The following is a 20,773-nucleotide window of genomic DNA, read 5'->3' as shown; positions in this document are numbered from 1 at the left end:
CAAACCACAGCCCACTCGTAGCCCTAGGCTGAGAAGCTAGTCCTTATACCAGCTCCTTCTCCAGCAGGTCACAAACTCCTCTGACAATTGGACCATCTCTGGCATTCCAGCCAACCAGCACCGCCTGACCCTCACCAGACTCGACCCCGGGAGCTTGTATGAAGTGGAGATGGCAGCTTACAACTGTGCAGGCGAGGGCCAGACAGCCATGGTCACCTTCCGAACTGGTGAGAGTCAAACGTTGCCCCTTGCTTAGGGTTTCCATGGGTCTAAGCAAGTTGCAGTGGCCCAGGTGAGAATTCCTGCTCACCTTGCCCCATCCGTTCACTTGAACTTCATCTTTCCTTCCAGCTACCGCCTCCTTGTGGTTTGTGTGCTAGGCTGAGGTCCCAGCTCTCATCAGGAGAGTTGCCAGCCGGCCTCTCTGGCACCCCTTCGTCCCTCTCTCACACAGGGGCCAGCAGTAGTACCACAACAGAACCAGTGTCGGCCGAGGCTGAGCCCACACCCTTAGTGCCCTGGATGCTTATTTGCATCACTTTGTCACGCCCCTCAGCAGAGTCTCAGGCAAAAAGGACTCTGTGGGAGGGAGATCTAATGCCTGCTCTCTCCCTTGCTGACTACAACCCATTTCCACCCAGGACGGCGGCCCAAACCTGAGATCATGGCCAGCAAGGAGCAGCAGATCCAGAGAGACGACCCTGGAGCCAGTCCCCAGAGCAGCAGCCAGCCCGACCACGGCCGCCTCTCCCGTAAGGCCCGAGCAGCAGGGACGGGACACGCAGTCAGGACTGGAACTGCCTCAGAGGGCCTGTTCCTGTGGCTGAATGGGGTCTTACTTCTGTAGGTCCAGGGTTTTTGTGACATTTTCTTGGCATCTCCCATTTAACCACAATGAGGAAATGTAGTTTGGAGCTTTTTAAATAAAAAGCTGGCATTGATGCTGGGATTGCTGACTGGGTGCATCTAGAGAGCAGCAGAGGCCAGAGCGGTGGCCCTTGGGCCTCCACACTCTGGCTTTGCAGAAGGATAGCATAAGGGGTCTTAGCTCACAGCCTTCGCCCAGGAGAGGGCAGCCCGGGCAGCCGTGGGGAGGTCTGACGTGAACACCAGTGGGTGGAGGGCTGTGGGGAGGCGTGGACCCGTCAGGAGCAGGCCAGGCCCAGTGGGCATTCAGCCGTCATCTCACCCTGCTTCCTTCCTTACTGGGTGCGGTCTTTCCCAGCCCCAGAAGCTCCCGACAGGCCCACCATCTCCACGGCCTCCGAGACCTCAGTGTACGTGACCTGGATTCCCCGTGGGAATGGTGGGTTCCCGATCCAGTCCTTCCGTGTGGAGTACAAGAAGCTAAAGAAAGTGGGAGACTGGATTCTGGCCACCAGCGCCATCCCACCGTCGCGGCTGTCCGTGGAGATCACAGGCCTAGAGAAAGGTAGGGGCCTGGCCATGCTGTGGCCTTGGCCTGATCCCCCAGCTGCCCCTGACCACCTGGAGGAGGATGACGAGCCTGGGATCCCCTTCTCTCGGCCCAGGCCCCCACCCACCAGCATGCCTCCGTGTTGCTGTCTGTGGTGTTTACCACAGTCCTACAAGCCTTCCGCCTCCCTCCAGAAGAGCATCCAGAGCCATCTCCCCCGCAGCCCGGCTCTGAAAATGGCGGGTGTTCTTGTGAGGCCTTTGAGAACTTGCTTTGGGGAAGGGCTGCCCAGAAGACCCTCCAGGTCCTGGGCCTTGAAAGGCCATGGGAGAATCAGAAGGTGTTTCCCAGCTCCTGAGTTCAGTGAGTGTCCCTCTCACCAGGCACCTCCTACAAGTTTCGAGTCCGGGCTCTGAACATGCTAGGGGAGAGCGAGCCCAGCGCCCCCTCTCGGCCCTACGTGGTGTCGGGCTACAGCGGCCGCGTGTACGAGAGGCCCGTGGCAGGTCCCTACATCACCTTCACGGACGCGGTCAATGAGACCACCATCATGCTCAAGTGGATGGTAAGCGGGCCTGGCCGTGGACTGCAGCAGAAGACGGCCTCCCCTAAACGCCCTTCCCTGTGAGCCTGGGGATGAGACTCCCCCAAACAGGGCACCTGAAAGCTTCATCAGTGGAATTTGGAAGGCTCTTAGTGGCTGGAGCTGCTCTAGTGGTCTCCTGTTGATTCTGGTGCCTTGACCTGGTAGACCTCTCCCTCCTTCCTGCCCTTTCCCTGATACCACAGGGGATCCCAACACAATTGTTCAGGGCCCCTTCTCAGCCACAGGGGCCCCTCACATGTCCAGGGAGATCAGAAGCAATTGAAGTCTTTGGAGAAATGGCAATTTGTTTCTTCTCTTCAAAAGCTTAGGGACGTCTAGGCTAAATAAAATAATGAGTGATCTTCACAGCATTTTTCAGAGAACCTCAGAGATGTCATTAGAAATCTTTGCCGGGGCCCCAAGTGAAATTCAGACTCTGGACTGGGGTGGAAGCTTCATACACCAGTGGTTTTGCTTTGATGATGTTTTCTTTGCTCATTGTCAACTTGTTTCTTCTCCATTCCCTATAGTACATCCCAGCAAGTAACAACAACACCCCAATCCATGGCTTCTATATCTATTATCGACCCACAGACAGTGACAATGATAGTGACTACAAGAAGGATATGGTGGAAGGTGAGACACAATTCTGTGTTTATAGCTTCTGTGTGCTATAATTTCCTCCGCTGGGATGGGGGACAAGGTGTTGGTGAAATCTGGCGAAGCATAAACCCGCGTCTGGTGTGACACAAAAGCTCTGAGCTCCATGTCACTGACTCATTCATAATACCCTTGAAGCTATCAACTTCATGGATCCACATGATGATGGGACAACATGGGTGGACACCTAGAACATTTCCTCCAGCGTTCCTCCATACGCCACCCCTGTGCCAGTCAGTGGCATCCTTCCCCACACACTGCCCCAGCTGAGTCGACTATGAGATTGGGCTCAAGAAAACCATGTGCACATTGCCATGCACCATTCTCTGACTCTCTTTCCCAGGGGACAGGTACTGGCACTCCATCGGCCACCTGCAGCCAGAGACCTCCTACGACATTAAGATGCAGTGCTTCAATGAAGGAGGGGAGAGCGAGTTCAGCAACGTGATGATCTGTGAGACCAAAGGTGAAGCTCTTTGGGTTCTCTCTCCTGTCTTGGTGTCCCAGCAAGGGAAGGCAAAGTCACCATTCCCTGTGCGGTGCTGGGTCTCTTTTCCAGGAAGACTGTTTTCCACATAACCCAGACTTGGTCATGTTTCACTCTCTACTCATTTGTCTGTGCTTAATACTAAATAGGCTATCACGACACCTTCAAGGAACTTGGTAATTAACTCATCCATGAAATTAGGGGATACACCTCATTCTTAAGTTGGGAACTTCCTATAAATACTTTATTCCAGCAATGATATTTGGTGCTTCCATGGGTTGGTTTATTTAACTGAACTACAATCCCATGAGATGGGAAAGGAAGTGGACATGAGGAAGCTGCATACTTTAGCCAAGGCCGTGCAGCCAGTTAGGGGTAGAGCACGCTTTGGGCCGGGATTATCTTAACTACAAGACCAGACCCTTTCTATTGCACTTAAAACATGTTAAACGTAGTCACATAATAACTTGTTAATATTTGCACATTGGTCAGATGGAGAGATAGCATTATCTCCATTTTGCAGGTACTGAAAGTGAGATAAAGCAGTTGTATTGCAAAGAACAGAATCAGGAGAGGATCACAAAGGAATAGGAATAGGGACAGAACAACACATTTTCCTCTCATCAAGGCAACAGCATTCTCTCTTCTGCTTCACTGGCTTTCAGTCATTCAGCAGATCCTCCCTGAGGCGTCTGTGTCCCTCCCTGCCCTCTTCCGTCATGCACACTGGAGGGAGGGCGGATACATGCACAGCCCAGAATCCTGGATCACCTGGTGCAGGGAGTGCCCAGAGGGAGGAGGAGGCTTCATAAAGCCTTCACACTGGTCTGCTGGAAGACTGAATCTCAGGCCAGGATGAGGAGAGAGTGGCCTGGGGGCAAGGCTGGACATAGCGCCAGATGGTTGGAGTGTCAGGTACTGGGAAGGAGGTTATGGGAGTGAATGCCCAGGAAAGAGGCCACTGAGGATACTGTGAGATGAGCCGGTGCAGCCAGGGACAGCGGGGGCCACGCGAGGCTGTGAGGTGGGGGAGGACTGTCAGTGGATTTGTCTGCTGAGATGGGTCACTGGTGACTGCAGGGAATGGGCTGAGGGTTGAGAACTGGGGCTCTAAAGTAAAGGTAAAGAGAAGGGACGGGTTTGAGTCTCTTTGCGAAGGAGGTGTCCGTGGGACCAGGGACTGCTTGCGCACTAGGGCTGGGAGACAGTGAAAGGAGTTTCCAGCTGGAAGTACTGAAACTTATTGAAATGGCAACAGCAAGAAGAGAAACAGATTTCATGAGAAAGGAACAAGGTAAAACCACTTGGAGGCTTACCGAGTCTTTGGCTCTTTGGAGACTTTGAAATGAAGTGTCTGATAAGAAGCAGGACTCCTGCCCCAGGCAGGGGGTCTGGGTGGGGAGATTCGTTTGGGGGTCTTTAGGATATAGGTGGAAGTCATGGGACTAGGTGAGAATATACAGAGAGTACAGACAGAGGGGAACCAGGAAGGCCTCCCAGTGTCTGCGGAGGCAGACGGCACAGAGAGGGAAGGAGAGGCGTACAGAGCAGCAGAGAGGTGGGGAACGTCAGGGGACAGAGTCCGAAAGCCAGGGGAGAAGACGGCCACTAGGGCCAGCAGGGTCAGCTGCACCTCCTAATACTCAGCAAAGCTCAAGTGAGGAGCTGATGGCCTCGACTCCACCTCTGAATTGGCATCTCACATGTACCATGTGTCCTCGTGAGTCCCGGAACACGCGTTCCCCTGCTGTGATCCATGCTAATACATAGTACTTCGTGTCTCAGTCCACCAGCAGGTTGCACACTCTTGGGTGTAGGTAAATTCTTCCATTCCCAATTCTTGTTCTGGCTTCCTGCATTTTAAATATTTTCTTCCAAAAGTTCACCAGCTCTTCCCAAAAGCACTACACCACTTCTGCTGGAAGTACCTGGTCCAGCTCTGGTGCATGGCTCACAGGCATCTCAGGCTCTGCTTTGAAATGTAAGGGTCAGGTCTCCGCCACACCACCAGATTTCACATTAGATGCCAATTTCATGCTGAGTGTGGACGCCATTCAAATAAGAGATTTTGAGGCCCAATCTAGTGAGTTTGACCCCACTTCCCACACCCATGGAATGGGGGTGTTTTTTTTTTTCTATTTGTTGTGAAGGAAATATCAAGGAAACATATGCTGAAGTGAGTTTTGTCCACAATACAGCTCGGAAGTCTTCTGGCCAGCCTGGTCGACTGCCACCCCCAACTCTGGCACCACCACAGCCGCCCCCTCCTGAAACCATAGAGCGGCCGGTGGGCACTGGGGCCATGGTGGCTCGCTCCAGTGACCTGCCCTATCTGATTGTCGGGGTCGTCCTGGGCTCCATCGTTCTCATCATCGTCACCTTCATCCCCTTCTGCTTGTGGAGGGCCTGGTCTAAGCAAAGTGAGTGAGTGACGCTTTCAGTGGGAGGAGCCTGGACGGGAAATGGGGGCTCCACTACAGAGGCCTGTGCCTAGGTCTGCGTCCACAGAAAGCTCAAGCCCGAGTCCCCCGAAGGTCTCTGAAGTCAAAGAACACCTGACGGCTGGACCCCTCCCCCCAGCTAACAGACCTCGGCTTGGGGAGGAGGAAGGAGGGAAAGCTGGGCTGTCTTCTGTGCACCTTTGGAGCTCGGGACCTATGCAGTGCTATCTTCTTAAGTGTCCGAAGCTGCTCCTCTCACCGCGTGTTCCTACCTAGAGTCCATCCTGCCTGTTCGCTGTGTGTGGAGCTGCCTTCAGCTTTCCCCTCTATCCTGCAATCTTTCAGTCACTAATTTCTGCTTCAGATGGCAGGACATCTGGTCAGCCTGCCTCCTCTAAACATTGCTGCTGCTTTTCACTCGCCACTTCCTGCCCCCAAGCCCTGGACCCTGTATCTCCCCACCCTTCTCCCGGCAGAAGAGTCTAGGTGTCGGGTAGAAGTGGGCACACGAAGGAGACTCTAAGAGAAAATGTTCTCCATCTCCTGGGCACCGTCAACCCTCTGCCTACATCCTTCGACCCTCTGTGGCCAGGAGCTCCTGACGGCTTTTCCAACCCGTCCCAGGCTCCCTTGGCCTAAGCACACCTTTGTTTTTCTATCCTTCTAGAACATACAACAGACCTGGGTTTTCCTCGAAGTGCCCTTCCACCTTCCTCCTGCCCATATACTATGGTGCCATTGGGAGGACTCCCAGGCCACCAGACCAGCGGACAGCGCTACCTCAGTGGCATCAGTGGACGGGCCTGTGCTAATGGGATCCACGTGAATAGGGGCTGCCCCGCGGCTGCAGTGGGCTACCCGGGCATGAAGCCGCAGCAGCACTGCCCAGGCGAGCTTCAGCAGGTAGTGCACTCTTGGGTGTGGATGGCAGGTATGGGACACCCAGGAGGGAGTGACTGGGCTGCCTTGGGGGACCTCCTCCCTCCTAGGGTCTCAGCCCAGGCTGCTGGGCCAGGCTTTCTTTAGTCAGGAGCAGATGCTCCTGTTGATCAGTGAACACTGGAAAGTTACCTGGACTCCCTGGCGTGGCCATCTCATTACTCTTCCTTTTGAGCAGCAGAATGACACCAGCCGCCTGCTGAGGCAGACCCATCTTGGCAATGGATATGACCCCCAAAGTCACCAGATCACCAGGTAACCAGGCTTCTCCCCTTTTACTCCCAAGCCCCACAGCCTCACTTTCCCTTTAGCTCCTCAAATCCAAGGCCAGTCACTGAGAGCCAAGCAGTAGTGCTGTACTCAGGGGTCCCCGGAACTGACAATCATGCTCCTCTGAGCCGTTGCCCTAATAGGCAGTTGTTTCATTTGCAATTGCGGTGCCTTTTCTGCCTGGGGGCATGGGTTGGCATCTCGGAATCCTCCCTCACTAGGCAGATCAGAAGCACTCACCACAACTGACTTTGCCCATGGGCCCCTGGACACCTGACCTCACATCCTCCCACATGGAATAAAATGGAAATGGACTAGAATGATGAGTGAAAATGATGGTGTGGTACCTCTTGATGTTCAAAGGGGAAAGCAGTCTTTGCCCCATCTGAGCTCTCACCAGCTCTGATGCCCTCAGACAGGGAGATAGCCAGCAGGGGGTGGGGCGACAGGCCCACCCTGCCCGGCCCCCCCTCCCCATCTGGGCTTGTGCACTGCAGGGAGCCCGAGTCTAGCCCGGACGAGGGCTCTTTCTTATACACCCTGCCCGATGACTCCACTCGCCAGCTGCTGCAGCCCCACCACGACTGCTGCCAACGCCGGGAACAGCCTGCTGCTGTGGGCCAGTCAGGGGTGAGGAGAGCCCCCGACAGTCCCGTCCTAGAAGCAATGTGGGATCCTCCATTTCACTCAGGTTGGTGGCAGGAGCAGGGCAGGGAAATGGAACAGGCTGGGGGTGACATGAGGTAGGCATCCACAAGCCAGTAGTAACAGTCTGCAAAGGTGGGGCTTGGTAAGGAGCCAGCCACAGCATTGATGTGGGAGGGATGGGGCATCGAGGGTGGCTGGCCACTTTCCTTCACTGCTGAAGGCCCAGGAGGTCTGTGGGATGTCCAGGTGGGTTCTACTCCAGCGTGATAAGCTGCGGTCCTCAGCCTCTGAGAAAAAGGCCATTTCTCCATGTCAGAGGAAAAAACCCTTTTTGGTCTGTGCATTTCAAGGCCATTCACAAATACCATTTGCCGCTCATCACACTAAGAGGCATTCTCTAATCATTCTGAAATGCCTTACTTTGTTGAGGCTTGTCTCTTAATTAAGGAATAAGGTTGCCTCAATCATTAAGGAGCCAAATTCTTATAAACATCATCATCATAACTCTTTGTACTTCCACAGAACTTTTTCTCCAAGGAGTTTGGGGCCATTCGCACTAAGCCCATCCCATTGTCTCCCTCCATGCTAGTCTCCTTAGAAATCAGTGGATACTTGGTGTCCTCACCAAGTATCCACTAATGTTTCTTAGCTTCTCTGTGTGCATGCCCATGTATAGGCAGATCCTGGACCCTGTCTCTAGGAGATTAAATTTAAAAGATGCTGGGTCCTAAAGCTCGACCCAGCATCATTTAAACTGGACCGTGTCAGTCCGGGGGGACTGGATTGTGAGTGGGATGGTTGTAACCAGAAGCCATAGCAAAGGGTGGACTAGCAGCCTAAACACAGAGCAGGGCTTCCTTCTGCGTTTCACGGGCTCCACTGACTTCATCTGCTCCTGTGGTGTGGGCTCAGTGCTGGAGTCTCTGCGGTCCCAGCATGAGTGGGAAATGGGTGCAAGTGGCCCTCCCTGTTTCGATGAGAGACCTCGGAGGAAACCGAAGTGCCCTTGTCTCGGTGGCTTCTGTCCTTTCCAGAGCCAGTGTAACCACCTCCACCATAGAAAGAGATTGGCCCAGTGTCACTGGGTGTTGGCTCCTCGGTCAGTCTGGATTTTAATGGTTCCTACTCTTTCTTCCCTCAGGGCCCCCATGCTGCTTGGGCCTTGTACCAGTTGAAGAGGTGGACAGTCCTGACTCCTGCCAAGTGGGTGGAGGAGACTGGTGTCCCCAGCACCCCACAGGGGCCTACGTAGGACAGGAACCTGGAATGCAGCTCTCCCCGGGGCCACCGGTGTGTGTGTCTTTTGAAACACCACTTCCCACAATTTAGGCAGAATCCAATATCCCAGAAAGACTATATATATATATATATTTTTTTTTTTAAAGAAGAGACAGAGAAAATTGGTATTTATTTTTCTATTATAGCCATATTTATATATTTATGCACTTGTAAATAATGTATATGTTTTATAATTCTGGAGAGACATAAGGAATCCTACCTGTTGAGGTTGGAGAGGGAAAAGAAAGAAGCCGCCACCTAACAGGAGTCCCCCAGGAAAGCACCGCACAGGCTGGCACGGGACAGACTCCTAACCTGGGGCCTCTGCGGTGGCAGACGAGGCTGCTGGAGGCCCACAGATAAGCTGGCAAGAGGAAGGATCCCAGGCACATGGTTCCTCACAACCACGAGGTTGAAAAGCAAGGGTCACGGTATCACAGCCTGGAGACACCCACACAGATGGCTGGATCCGGTGCTACTGGAACATTTTCCTACGATGCCCATGAGAACAGACCAAGATGTGTACAGCACTATGAGCATTAAAAAACCTTCCAGAATCAATAATCCGTGGCAACATATCTCTGTAAAAACAAACACTGTAACTTCTAAATAAATGTTTAGTCTTCCCTGTAACCTTCAACTGAGTCATGTGTGAGTCAGCATTTTCTTTAGATGTTAGAATTCAGTCTCTGAGTATTTGAAGAAGATACCCACTTACAATATTTTCAGGTCCTTCAGAAATGAGATCTGGAAAAGGCAGCAAAGGTTTCTCGTTTTTGTTTTTTAAAACAGTGAGTGTCGGTTGTGCTTGGATTCATACAGAACACATTACTGTCTGGTCCACAAGGGAACCGTTGTACAACAGACCAGGAAAAACAGATTCACAGTTCTCTTACCAGCTGGACTTGAGACGAAGTTTAGGTCGTATTGAAGACATCAAACTAATCTTTTTTATATAGGTGTGTGTTGAAGACCAAGTATTTTCTCCAAAATACGATAGCTAAGTGCTGTGCCACACATGGACATACGGTGCGTGATAAATTCACTTGGTGACTTCCCTTCTTTCCAAAGATACACCAGCATTGCCAGAGTAGTTGACTCACTAGTTTAAAATCAACATTTACATACTGTTGTCCAACCAAAGGATCAACCATAGATTCTTTTTTTAATTGAAATTTTAAAATCTTTAGTATGTGGAAGTGGAACTAGATGGAGACTGATGCTTGCAAATGAAAACCTTACTACACTTTTGAGTTTTGGGGCTGGAGAGGGTGGGGGGGGGGGCTGTATTTTCTAGATTTCAGTAAAATTGAGTTACAGATGAAATGCCACTTGAGACAATCTCATTAAGTGGGGGCCAGACCCTGGCTTCTAAACCCGAAGAATTCGATAAACGGGGTCCTAGGGAAGCCTGGGGCATTGAGTCACTCTGACTGTTTAGGGCAAGTGCATCCTCTGCTGGCCAAAGTAAGTACAGCACCTGCTATTCCTCAGACTTCTGCATCCTTTTTCCATCAACAGCTCAACGTCAGAACTTCTTGTGGAAATGCAGCGTGGTTTTCAGGAAAGCAGTATTTTAAAAATATTTTTTAAAAAGGACTGTAAGGAACAGGTAAATGATAGGAAATGAGAAGCAGAGCAGGGAAGAGAAGAGAAAAAATAAGATACTGTGATTTCAGACAACCTGGCATCACGGCCCAGAGCTCACTTCTGGAGTGGGTAGAGCTAAGGCTCTCAGTCATTGCTTTGCTATCCAGAGGCCTCCCAATCTGAGCTGTAACTCACCTTCTAGCCACACTGGTTTTTTACGTTTTTTCCTTTGTTTTTTTCTCCTTGATCTAAGGTAGTTGAAAAATGAATTTTGGTGAGCTTTTCGGAAGTGATATGTGAAACATCTGCACAGCACTGGAATCATAGCACTCAATGGTTTTAGCTCTAAAGAAATGTTTAGCGCATGGCTCACAGACCTCCCTAAGTGGGGAGCCCGCTGTGGTAGGACAGGCTGGCTGGCAGGCATGAGCAACTCCTTTACTCTAAAGTTGTGACAGAGGGGCTGGACTCTGCGGTTTCTGTTTCTTCTAATGCTGAGATTGATCATCGGCAATACTATGGATGAGAGTTCAGAATAGCCAAGATATATGAACAATTGACCCACAAGTAACTCAGTGTAGGCTGATTTTTGGCCTCATCCTCAGAGGTGAGGCTGCTCCTCTGGGAGCACAGCAGGAGGCCGGAAAGTGTGCCAGGAGCAGGACAGCTTCCCAGCCACCCACCCATGCCACACCTTGCTGGTCTACTTGGGTTTGAAGCTTAACTTCCCAAAGATTCAGGTGCTCTAACTTAACTACAGATTTAAGACTAAGCCTGGAATCAAGTTGAAATGAACCTAAAGCTATCAACGTATTTTGTCCAATTCAAAATAAAGTAATTGAGTGTTAACTGTCTTGTCAATTCCGCAAACATGCGGAATGAAGCCCTGAATATTGCAGAATTAACTAGTGATTTAGTCTAGCTCAGTTTGGGAATAATTATCCCGATTAGTTTTCCTCTCAGTTGAAATGCGCAGCAAATCCTGACGTGGCTCTTCCATAGACTCTAGGTTCACTCTTGCTGCAATCAGAATCAGAATTTCAGAATGGGAAGGAATCCATTCTACCAATCCTTCATTTGTCAGGTAATGAGGCCCAGGAAGATAACATAACTTCTCCTGATTCTCTTACCAAGGGGATGGTATCGCCTCTAGACCTTTCTCAGAGACCAGCCACTCTCTCTAGGTAGCTGCTGCTTGCAGCCGCCAGCCCCTACGAAGGCCCCCGTAACCCTCACCTGACATTTACACCCTGTTCAGCCCCCTCCCACATCACATAGGGTCAGCCTGTGACCCATATGACAATAGTGACGGTATGTCACTTCTGGGTTTGGGCTGTAAAAGACTGTGGCTCTTGTGTGCGTCATTCTCTCTTGCTCTCTCCCTCACTCTTGGATCACTTGCTCTGGGAGAAGTCATGTCCTGAGAAGCCCTATGGAGAGGCCCACATGGCGAGGAACTGAAGCCCTGCTTAATGGCCAAGGGAGTGAATTTGTTAGTAGCCCCTCCAGCTCCAGCCAAGCTTCAGACGGCTGCAGCCCCAGCTCCTAGTGTGACTGCAACTCCACGAGAGACCCTGAGCCAGAACACCCGGCCAAGCTGTCCCCAGATTCCTGGACCTCAGAAACCCTCTCACTCCTGGGTCAGATCATAAGTTTGTTGTTTCAAGCTAAGTTTGGGGTAATTTTTTATCACAATAAATAAGACATTCAGGGCTATGACTTGCATATTTTTAAAAATACTCAAAAGGCACACATGGTTTAGGATATACAACAAAGTGATTTTTTAAAAATAAGTGGGTGCTCTCCAGTAGAGAAGTGACTACATCAGAAATTAATGGTGACAAGTGAAAACAATAAGGTATTCTGACCTCTTAAATAGGAATATGAAGAAATCTTAGGAAGAAAATAGGCCAAGTTGCCACCTCTAAGAATATTCTGATGTACAAAGAAAGCAAGTCCTGTATCTAATTTTGGGGGGCAGATTAGCAGGTTAATCACAGGTGAGGAAGACTTGGCATTGCTGAGTTCCCTTCTATATTTATGCAATGTTCCCTTCTTCACCCACCCTTCTCGGTGACCAGCTTATCCTGGAACAGCCTCAATGGAGTCACTCATTAATACAAAGGTCTTAATCTAAAGAGCTATGCTGTGTTACTAACAGGATTCTAAATGTCAGTGAGATTATCCTTCAGTGGTTACAGCCATGAGCTTCAATGAGCACTTACCCCCAAACCAAAAGGATCCTCTTAAATTAGTTCAAAATGTTATGCATAATCAAAAGTGATTGTGAAAGATGATCTCTAAGGTAAATCTATTTCATTGTCTCCTCGTCTATATCAAAACCAGCAAATGGCCCAAGTAAAACCTGAAGAAAATGGCAGAGGACATGAGAAACTATGGGGAAAACTTAGAATTCTGATGGAGTTGCAGAAATCTTTAGAGAAAAGCCTCCTTATTGACTGTTTTATTAAGCACACCCCTCTGCTCCACTCAGAACTGAGGAGTCTACAAAAACTGGGCTATCCAAGAAGGCTGGTTATTTTCCTGCTTTCTGCCAACCCAAAGCAAACTGCTCTGCCATATCTGTTTGTATTTCCTGACTCCCGAGCCCTCAAATAACTGCTTTATGAAGTCAACAATGCCAAAACTGAAATTTGCAATTCTGCTCTAAGATATAGTTGGCAAGATGTCTTTTTATCCTGCATCCTTTCAGAGGACACTTAATGACATCTAAGTTTATTTTCTAAGGATCAAGAAAACAAAGTTTTCTCACGAATTGCTGAATGCTAGTTTTTCTTGCCAATGGCTAAAAATTCAGCATACCCCCAAATCGAATTTTCCTAAAACAAAATATATTACAGATGATTTACAGCAATCATGAAACAGCCTTCTGAGACTTCATATTCAATCTAGTAGGTTCAAAATATCTAAAATGATTCAGTTTCATAACAGAGGTTGGGTGCTGCATTCGGTTCTAAGATAACCAAATTGTAGAGAGATTCTTAAAGCTACGTGACTGGATCTGGTTTTAGACTTTCAAACAAGTTAACTTTAAAGTAATAAGATTGTTGGAGGTGACGAGGAGACAGAACTTCGGGTGAGTTATGTCAGAAATCTTGCATGGGTTTGCGAAAACAGCAAACTCAAAGGTCCGCGGGCTGCATCTCTTTCTCTTGTGGAGACCGAATGGGGGGGAGGATAAGACCACCTTTCCTACGCAAAAGAGCAATCTCCTCCTTTAAGGCTGAAATCCTTTCCGCCTGGAGTTGGATCAATTCAGTGACCTCCTCTCTTGCCACAACATCTGCTTCCCGAAGGCTCTGGAAGGCATTGCCCTGTTGAAAGAAAACAGCTCCCTGTTGAAGCATCATTTGGCATGTGAAAAACTCCATGCCTTTATACTGTGTATCTGTGATGAGTGCTGGCCTGACAGTCACCCTAAACAGCCACTGCTCCTTAATCTTAGGAGGCTTCAATTCCTCTGCTAAAATCCCACCATTAGAAATGTGTGCCTTTGGACTAATGAACAACTCTTCAAGTGCAAATCCTCTTTGCATGAGTATACTTTAAGCTAGCTATCAGTCATTCATTACCTGGAGAGCTCATCACTGGAATAATAAAAGACAGAGTATGTCTTCCTTTTTCTGTACAGCCCGTATTTCGGTTCCCAGAATGAAATCTTCTGTTTCCTCATCTGAGTTAGTTCCCTGTCCCGCTGAATCCTACTCATGTTTCACACATCACTTTCAGGGAGGCCTTCTTTGCCCCATGGACTAGGTTAGGATTTCCTGCTTTCTGTTTTATTGAAACATCCATTATACATATATATCACTATAATTTACAGAATATTATATGGTTTATTCTGAACCATATAATATTTATGATATTTGACCATTTTTTAAATCTAAAAGAATGGCAACTTAATATGGCATGACCAAAGTGCTTGTTTGATACCTATCTTTCTTGCTAGATGCTGTCTTTTAGAAACAGGGCCCCATATGACTAAGTCTCACCACTCTGCCAATACCCGCCCTAGTGCTTTCTACATAAGCAGATGCTCAATAGCATTCGAATGCATGAATACATCTGTGAAAGGAAACACATAATACTGGTGTGATGCCCACTCTGTGCAAAGTGCTTTGCATATGCTCTCTTATCTAATCCCCAAAACGACTCTGAACTGGGTGGTATCATTCCAGTTTTACAGATAAGGACACTGAGATTCAGGGAGTCATTAACTGGCCAAGTCAAGCTGGAAGCAGGGTTAGAATCAGGTTGCCTGATGCTAAAAGTCCATACTTTTTCCATTACTCCTATGTACTATAGCAGACCTTCATAGTAAGTAAGGGTTACCCAGCACCCTCTGTCTCTTTTCCCTTGCTCACTTTTATTCTAGAGGCCATGAAAGCTAAACACTAACCTTACCCATTTTCTCTTCCAGCTAGAGAGAGCTAAGTGGATATAATCTGAAACTTTTGCTCCTTAATAAAAGGGACAGAAGAGGCTGGTGCATGGATGTGAAACATGGGAGCTGAAGCAGCTGCTGTGTGACTTTGACGGAAACTTTGGGAAATCACAGAGATACGGGCTCTGGCATCATGACCTACAAAACCAAAGCCTGTAGTCATCTTCCTCTAGACTTCTTGTCAAGTGAGAAAAATGACTCCTATTTGTTTAGGCTACTCTTAGTAGGGCTTTTGGTTACTTGTAGCTAAAAGCATGCCTCATATACCAACTCATGCCGAGTCACTCCAGTGGGTTATTTTGAAGTCACCTCACTTTCCCCCCCTTCTCCTCACCAGACTCAATCAAATTTTGGCTATTCTTACTTTGAAATGACTTTTGACATTTGACACATTTTTGCTGTCACCAGCTATATCCCAGTTCACGCCTACATCATTGTAAGAAGCAATGGAGTCAGCATTGGAGGCAGACAAACCCGAATTTCAAAACTAACTTCACCATGCATTAGCTCTGAGAGCTTCAGCAGTTACTGAGCTCCTCGGAGCTTTAGAAAGTAGTGTTTTGAGGATTAAATGAGATATCCTATGTGAAGAGGCCATACATGTAAAGATATACTGTGTAAAGAGACAGATACTAGTAACTTCCTCTCCCATTCAACTGATCTCCTGCCTCTAAGCTGTTTCCTCTCCAACGTATCTGGACTGATCAAAGCACATCAGCTCAACACACGTTGACTGACTGCTCAATCTGTGAAGATTTGGGTTAGGTATTAACCTTCTCAAACACTGCCTTGATCCTTCACTCAAAAGTTCTTCAGTGGAAAAAGACCCCTCAACATTCAAATTCTAGTCTTCTTTCACATCTAATCTTCAATTATAAGGCTTCCTAATCCTCCTAATTCACTTTTCATGGAATAAACAGCATTATTTCTTACTGTGGGACTTTTGTTTAGACCAATGATTCTTAAACTCTAGTGTGCCTCAGAATCTCCGGGAAGGCTGGTTCATGCAGACTGCTGGGCCCCTCTCCTAGGGCTTCTGAAGCAGTACAGCTGGGTTGGGGCCTTAGCACCTGCATTTCAAACAAGTTCCCAGGTGATGCTGATGCTCCTCTTCAGAGGACCAAACTGTTAGAACACCTAGCTTAGACCATTTCCAGGGTGCTGAAAGAAAATATAAAGCAAAGAAGACCAAGAGAAACAACTGGCCTTTTGCAGGTAATATTGTTAAGTATATAACATCGAGTTTAGAATATGCTATACACGTGTTAGGTTCGTAGAGGGCAAGACTTGGATTGGGTAAATATTTATTAAGTATTATCCACCACACACAATGTATTAAGTATAACGTTAGGCTGGCTAAATATTACATAATAGCAAGTTGAAACCCACACAAAGTAACAAGCATTTTAATAAGATAACCAGGTAGATTTCACCATTCGAGATGCCCACTTCAAGTCAAATGAAATAAGCAGATATTGGAAATAGATGTTTGACACCAAATTCAGGGAATATAATGGTGTCATTATTTATGCCTAAGTAACCTTACACGTCTCCAGGACCAAGGCAATTCTATTGATTAGTACGTATATGAGTTCATGGCACCCAAGAGGCATTCAATAAAGCTAGTCCCTCAGGCCCACTGTAATGCGGCTAACACCAACTCAGTGTCCTGAGGGATGCAGATGGTCTGGAAGTGGTCCAAGATCAAGCAAGGTTTGTTTAAATGCCAGTACTTAACATTCTTGTGAATAGCTACCTTTAACAGAGCTTCCTCAGTTCTGAAAAAGGGTCTGAAGAAAAAGAACATACCTGCTGATTCTGTAGTGTATTCAACCGAGAATCAAGTTTCTTCTTTTCAATACACAAATCATTCATCTGATAAAGCTTTCTGGTGTGTTCTTTTGTCTTCATCATCAGTTCCCATCGCATTTGAGCAATCTTTTCCTACCAGGGTAGGAAGATGCAAAATAGATGTAGTGAATAAGAGAAGAAATGAAGAAAAATGAGTGTCCAGATTTGGTCAAAATTATCAGGCAAATGGAACAATGTGCCCATATGAAAATATAATCAGAAGCCAATAGGAAAATGCAACAGAAACAATTGCATTGGGCCTGGTTTGATTAAAGATAAAAATGTAAGCATGCTCAAGAATAGGAGTAGGTAGAAATAAGATAGATATGGACATCATTGTATTATTGAGGAATGAAATCACTATGCATACTGATTGCTGGTACTCATTACTTAAAAGGAAGGATGATAATTTAAGCAGCTAACTTTTCTATATTGCTCTTTCTCCATCGTTCCCCAGTCTTGGCCCTGGACCCTTAAGGTAGATGGTTTCAATGGCCACACATATGTATAATGGCTTTCTTTTGTTTTCTTATTGCTCCATTAGTTGCTCACTGCAATCTCAAACTTCTGGGCTCAAGTGATCCTCTGCCTAAGCCTCTCAAATAGCTGGGACTACTGGTGTGCAACACCACACCCAGCTAATTTTTTTTATTTTTTGTAGAGACAGTGTCTCACTATATTGCCCAGGCTTCCAACAAATTATTTTAGATTGCATATATTATTGCCAACATTCCCTTAATAGGGACCAGTCCCACTGACATGAACACTATTTGCTTCTTTAAAGTACAGTGGTACATGTTGGATTAGAAAAGTTGAGATGGAACCGTTAGACAACACAGCACTAGGAAGCTCTCCTCCTACCCCATCTGCTAATGAGATAAGACAGGAAGCTGGAGAAGTCATCATGATTTTGTGGACTTATAAAATCTTTGTGAAAGCTCCTACCACCGAATCAGGCTGGAACAAGGGCATGGCTCATCTCATGGCTCAGGGAACAATATGTAGGCATTGACATCCTCTAAGACTCTGTCAGCCAGTCTATGACTTGTTACCAAATTTATTACTTAAAGGTGTTTCATCATTTCCAAATTGGCACAGCATGCAAAAGCCATACAGTAATACAATTCTAGCCTGAGAGGAGAGCTGCTCCATTTCTAAAACTGTCAGAGTAGTTACACTTTTTAAAAAAATTTAGGTTCAGGCATACATGTACAAGTTTGTTACTTAGGTATATTGTGTAATAGTGAGGTTTGGGTTTCTAGTGGACCCATTACCCAGATAGCAAATGTTTTACCTAGTAGGTAATTTTTCAACCCTCCCCACCATCCTCCCCTGGATGCTGGAGTCCCCAGTGTTTATTATTTTCATCTTTAGGTCCACATGTACCCATTGTTTAGCTCCCACTTATAAGTGAGAATATGCAGTATTTGATTTTCTGTTTCTGAGTTATTTCATGTAGGATAATGGCCTCCAGCTCCATCTGTGTTGTTGCAAAGGACATGATTTCATATTTTTATGGCTTCATAGTAATCCATGGTATTCTATATACATATACATACATACACACATACACAGCACATTTTCTTTACACGAATGCTGTGAGATGATATTTCATTTTCTCATTGTGGTTTTAATTTGCACTTCTCTGATGATTAGTGATGCTGAGCATTTTTAAATATAATTTTTGCCTGCAGAACATTTATACATTAATGTAAGTCTCAAAATGGGACCTCTCCATAATCTTTCATCCATTTCACGTCATATTTATATGCACCCTGGACCCCAAAACCTAGTGCTGGTGCTCTCACTCCAAGATAAACAAGTCCCTCTAACTAAGTGAACAGTAAGGAAGCCGAGACAGGCCCAAGATCCTGGGGCAGCCAAAGGGGGCTCGCAGACTGGCTCCAGCTACATAGATGCTTCACGGTACCACTTCCTGCCCCCTGGGATTTCTTGCCTCCAACTAGATTCAACCAAAGATCACCTGCCTTCTCCTCCTTACCTCCCACATCTTCATCTCCTTCGCATTCGCTAGCTCCTTTCGAAGTTTTCTGATCTTCAGTTCTTCAAGTGTTGTATTAACAGAAAGCGTCTGAAGGGCTTCCAGGTTTACCACACGGCCGAACTTGCTGATCATGAGCTGACGGACTGTTTCCTCCATTTCTAAAAGAAGACAGTCACTGGCTCAGGTTGTTCAGTGGCTCCCATTGTTATAAATGAACACCAGAAACAATAAAGTTCTAAGGAACTGCTTTTGCAAGATGGTGAAAGATTTTATGTCATCAGTGATTTTTCTTCTGTGATTTTTTGCCTGCTGCTTTCCTCATTTAAAATGCCCATTCAGTATTGTCTTTTCACCTTCTGAATCCTGTATAAAACTGACTCAATGTTCCCAAGTGGCTCACAGACTGATCTGCCCCTCCTCAGACTCTTAACAGGCACCGACTAGATTATGAGCTTGTCAACTTTTTCAAATATGGCATTTTACAGCATCTAGTATTAAGAACAGAGCAGGCACTTCAGAGAAGTCTCCATCTTACTCCAAGTAAATAACGACAGTCCCTTTGGGAATTCAGAAGGCCCTGTATGGTCAGCCTGCCTAGCCTGCTTTCTCTTCCCCCTGCTTTCCCATGCCTCTCCTCCTTACCACCCTGCTCTAGACACACTGGCCTCCTCTGTGCTTCTCAAACATGCCAGGCTCGCCCCAGCCTCCTTTCCTCCAATCTGAACTGCTCTTCCCCAGAGACCCATATGGCTTGCTCCTCCCAGCCCATTTTCTAAAAGCAAGCTGACACTGGAGCTGTGTCTAAGGGCAGGCTCTTACCCTCTAGCCAGGGAGAACCGCGTTTGATCAGGCGTGCTGCCTTTCCATGGAGCCTGTCCCTGCCCCTGCCGACCTCAGCACTCTTTGTCTCAATCCATGTTTAATTTTTCTTCTTAGCAATTATCTAACATGTCATATCTAACATGCAGTATCTTTTACTTTGGTTTTTTTTCTTTCCTCAATGTGAGAACACTAGAACACCTCTCCAGGAAAACATGATCTTCCAACAGGACTTCCTCAATGTCCAGACTCTCCCCTGAGCAAAGTCTGAGGGCCTTAATATGTAGTGAGATGATTCAATTATTTTATAGTGCAGAAATTAGTATTTGGGCATAACTGTTACAATTTACGTTTGAATTAGAATAGTACAATTGGCATGGCTGCCATTATGCGCAATCCAGGAGAGGCTACTCACTTTCTATCCTACGTGTTACCCCACGGACATGTATAATGTGGTGGCCATGATAATCAGTGATACAAATGAAATGATGAATGGATGATGGGCACGTGTGCTGGCCTGTGGCTGCCTGCCTGGCCTCCTCAGTAAGAGCTTTGATTTCCCCTTAGCTCCACCCCCATGCAAGGGGTTGCCCTCTCGCACAGCAGCCTCACATACCAGAACATGTACTCTGATCCTTGCCAGCTCCATTGTGGAGCCAGCCCAATGTCCTTCTCCTGAGCTGACGAGGCCAGGTAATGCTCACTAGGGACATAAAGTCTGCTGGAACACTTACTACCCACATTCCCCATGGCCATGGGCTGTGTTCTCCCTAGAATGGATAGAACTTTCTCCTTCTCACCCTCATGTTCTAGGCTCTCTTCTTCTTCCCCATTAGATCTAGGGATGGAGAAAGGCAACAAGCTAACTGCAGTGTTATTCATCACTTCTAAGCCATATGGTCCAGCCCTATATCCCACTTCTGGGCACATATCCAGAAGAAATGGAAGCAGAGACATAAATAGATATTTGTACACTCATGTTCATCACAGTACTATTCACAATAGCCAAAAAGTAGGAAGCAATCCAGCTGCCCATTGACAAATAAATGGGTAAACAAAATGTGGCATGTACATATAATGGAATATTATTTGCCTTAAAAAGGAAGAAAATTCTGACACACGCTACAACATGGATGAACCTGAAAGACATTATCTAAATAGAATAAGCCAGTCACAAAAAGACAAAGACTGTATTATTCTCCTCATTATGAAGTACTTCGAGTACTCGAGTTCATAGAGACAGAAAGTAGAGTGGCAGTTTCCTGGAGCGGTGGGAGAGGAAAATGGGAGTTACTGTTTAGTGGATATGGAGTTCAG

General features: G+C 47.1%; 2 protein-coding genes across 26 annotated transcripts in view; one reads left to right on the top strand and one right to left on the bottom strand.

Annotated features, from left to right (window-relative positions):
• BOC (BOC cell adhesion associated, oncogene regulated) overlaps positions 1-9,359 on the top strand; it is a 76,990-nt gene extending 67,631 nt beyond the window's left edge. For 13 of the 22 annotated variants that reach the window (XM_065539189.1, XM_015446420.3, XM_005548140.4 and 10 more), the window contains 11 exons: positions 65-227; positions 642-752; positions 1,226-1,432; positions 1,801-1,982; positions 2,534-2,639; positions 3,007-3,129; positions 5,349-5,570; positions 6,259-6,494; positions 6,709-6,785; positions 7,298-7,491; positions 8,590-9,359. In XM_065539189.1, coding sequence (XP_065395261.1) covers positions 65-227; positions 642-752; positions 1,226-1,432; positions 1,801-1,982; positions 2,534-2,639; positions 3,007-3,129; positions 5,349-5,570; positions 6,259-6,494; positions 6,709-6,785; positions 7,298-7,491; positions 8,590-8,777 — 1,809 coding nt within the window. In that variant the 3' untranslated portion in view covers positions 8,778-9,359. The remainder of the gene's footprint in view (positions 1-64; positions 228-641; positions 753-1,225; positions 1,433-1,800; positions 1,983-2,533; positions 2,640-3,006; positions 3,130-5,348; positions 5,571-6,258; positions 6,495-6,708; positions 6,786-7,297; positions 7,492-8,589) is intronic. The other 9 variants (XM_074033451.1, XM_074033450.1, XM_015446424.3 and 6 more) reach the window with 3 other exon arrangements.
• CFAP44 (cilia and flagella associated protein 44) overlaps positions 8,855-20,773 on the bottom strand; it is a 148,926-nt gene continuing 137,007 nt past the window's right edge. For 3 of the 4 annotated variants that reach the window (XM_005548134.5, XM_065539185.2, XM_074033447.1), the window contains 3 exons: positions 18,635-18,795; positions 16,591-16,725; positions 12,027-13,651 (listed from right to left, as the gene is read on the bottom strand). In XM_005548134.5, the coding sequence (XP_005548191.1) occupies positions 13,460-13,651; positions 16,591-16,725; positions 18,635-18,795 (488 nt within the window). In that variant the 3' untranslated portion in view covers positions 12,027-13,459. Of the gene's footprint in view, positions 13,652-16,590; positions 16,726-18,634; positions 18,796-20,773 lie in introns of all 4 variants that reach the window. The other variant, XM_005548130.5, reaches the window with a different exon arrangement.

Source organism: Macaca fascicularis, chromosome 2 (genome assembly GCF_037993035.2).
Source record: "Macaca fascicularis isolate 582-1 chromosome 2, T2T-MFA8v1.1".
Taxonomy (NCBI): Eukaryota; Metazoa; Chordata; class Mammalia; order Primates; family Cercopithecidae; genus Macaca; species Macaca fascicularis.
This window is presented reverse-complemented; position numbering and strand designations above follow the sequence as displayed.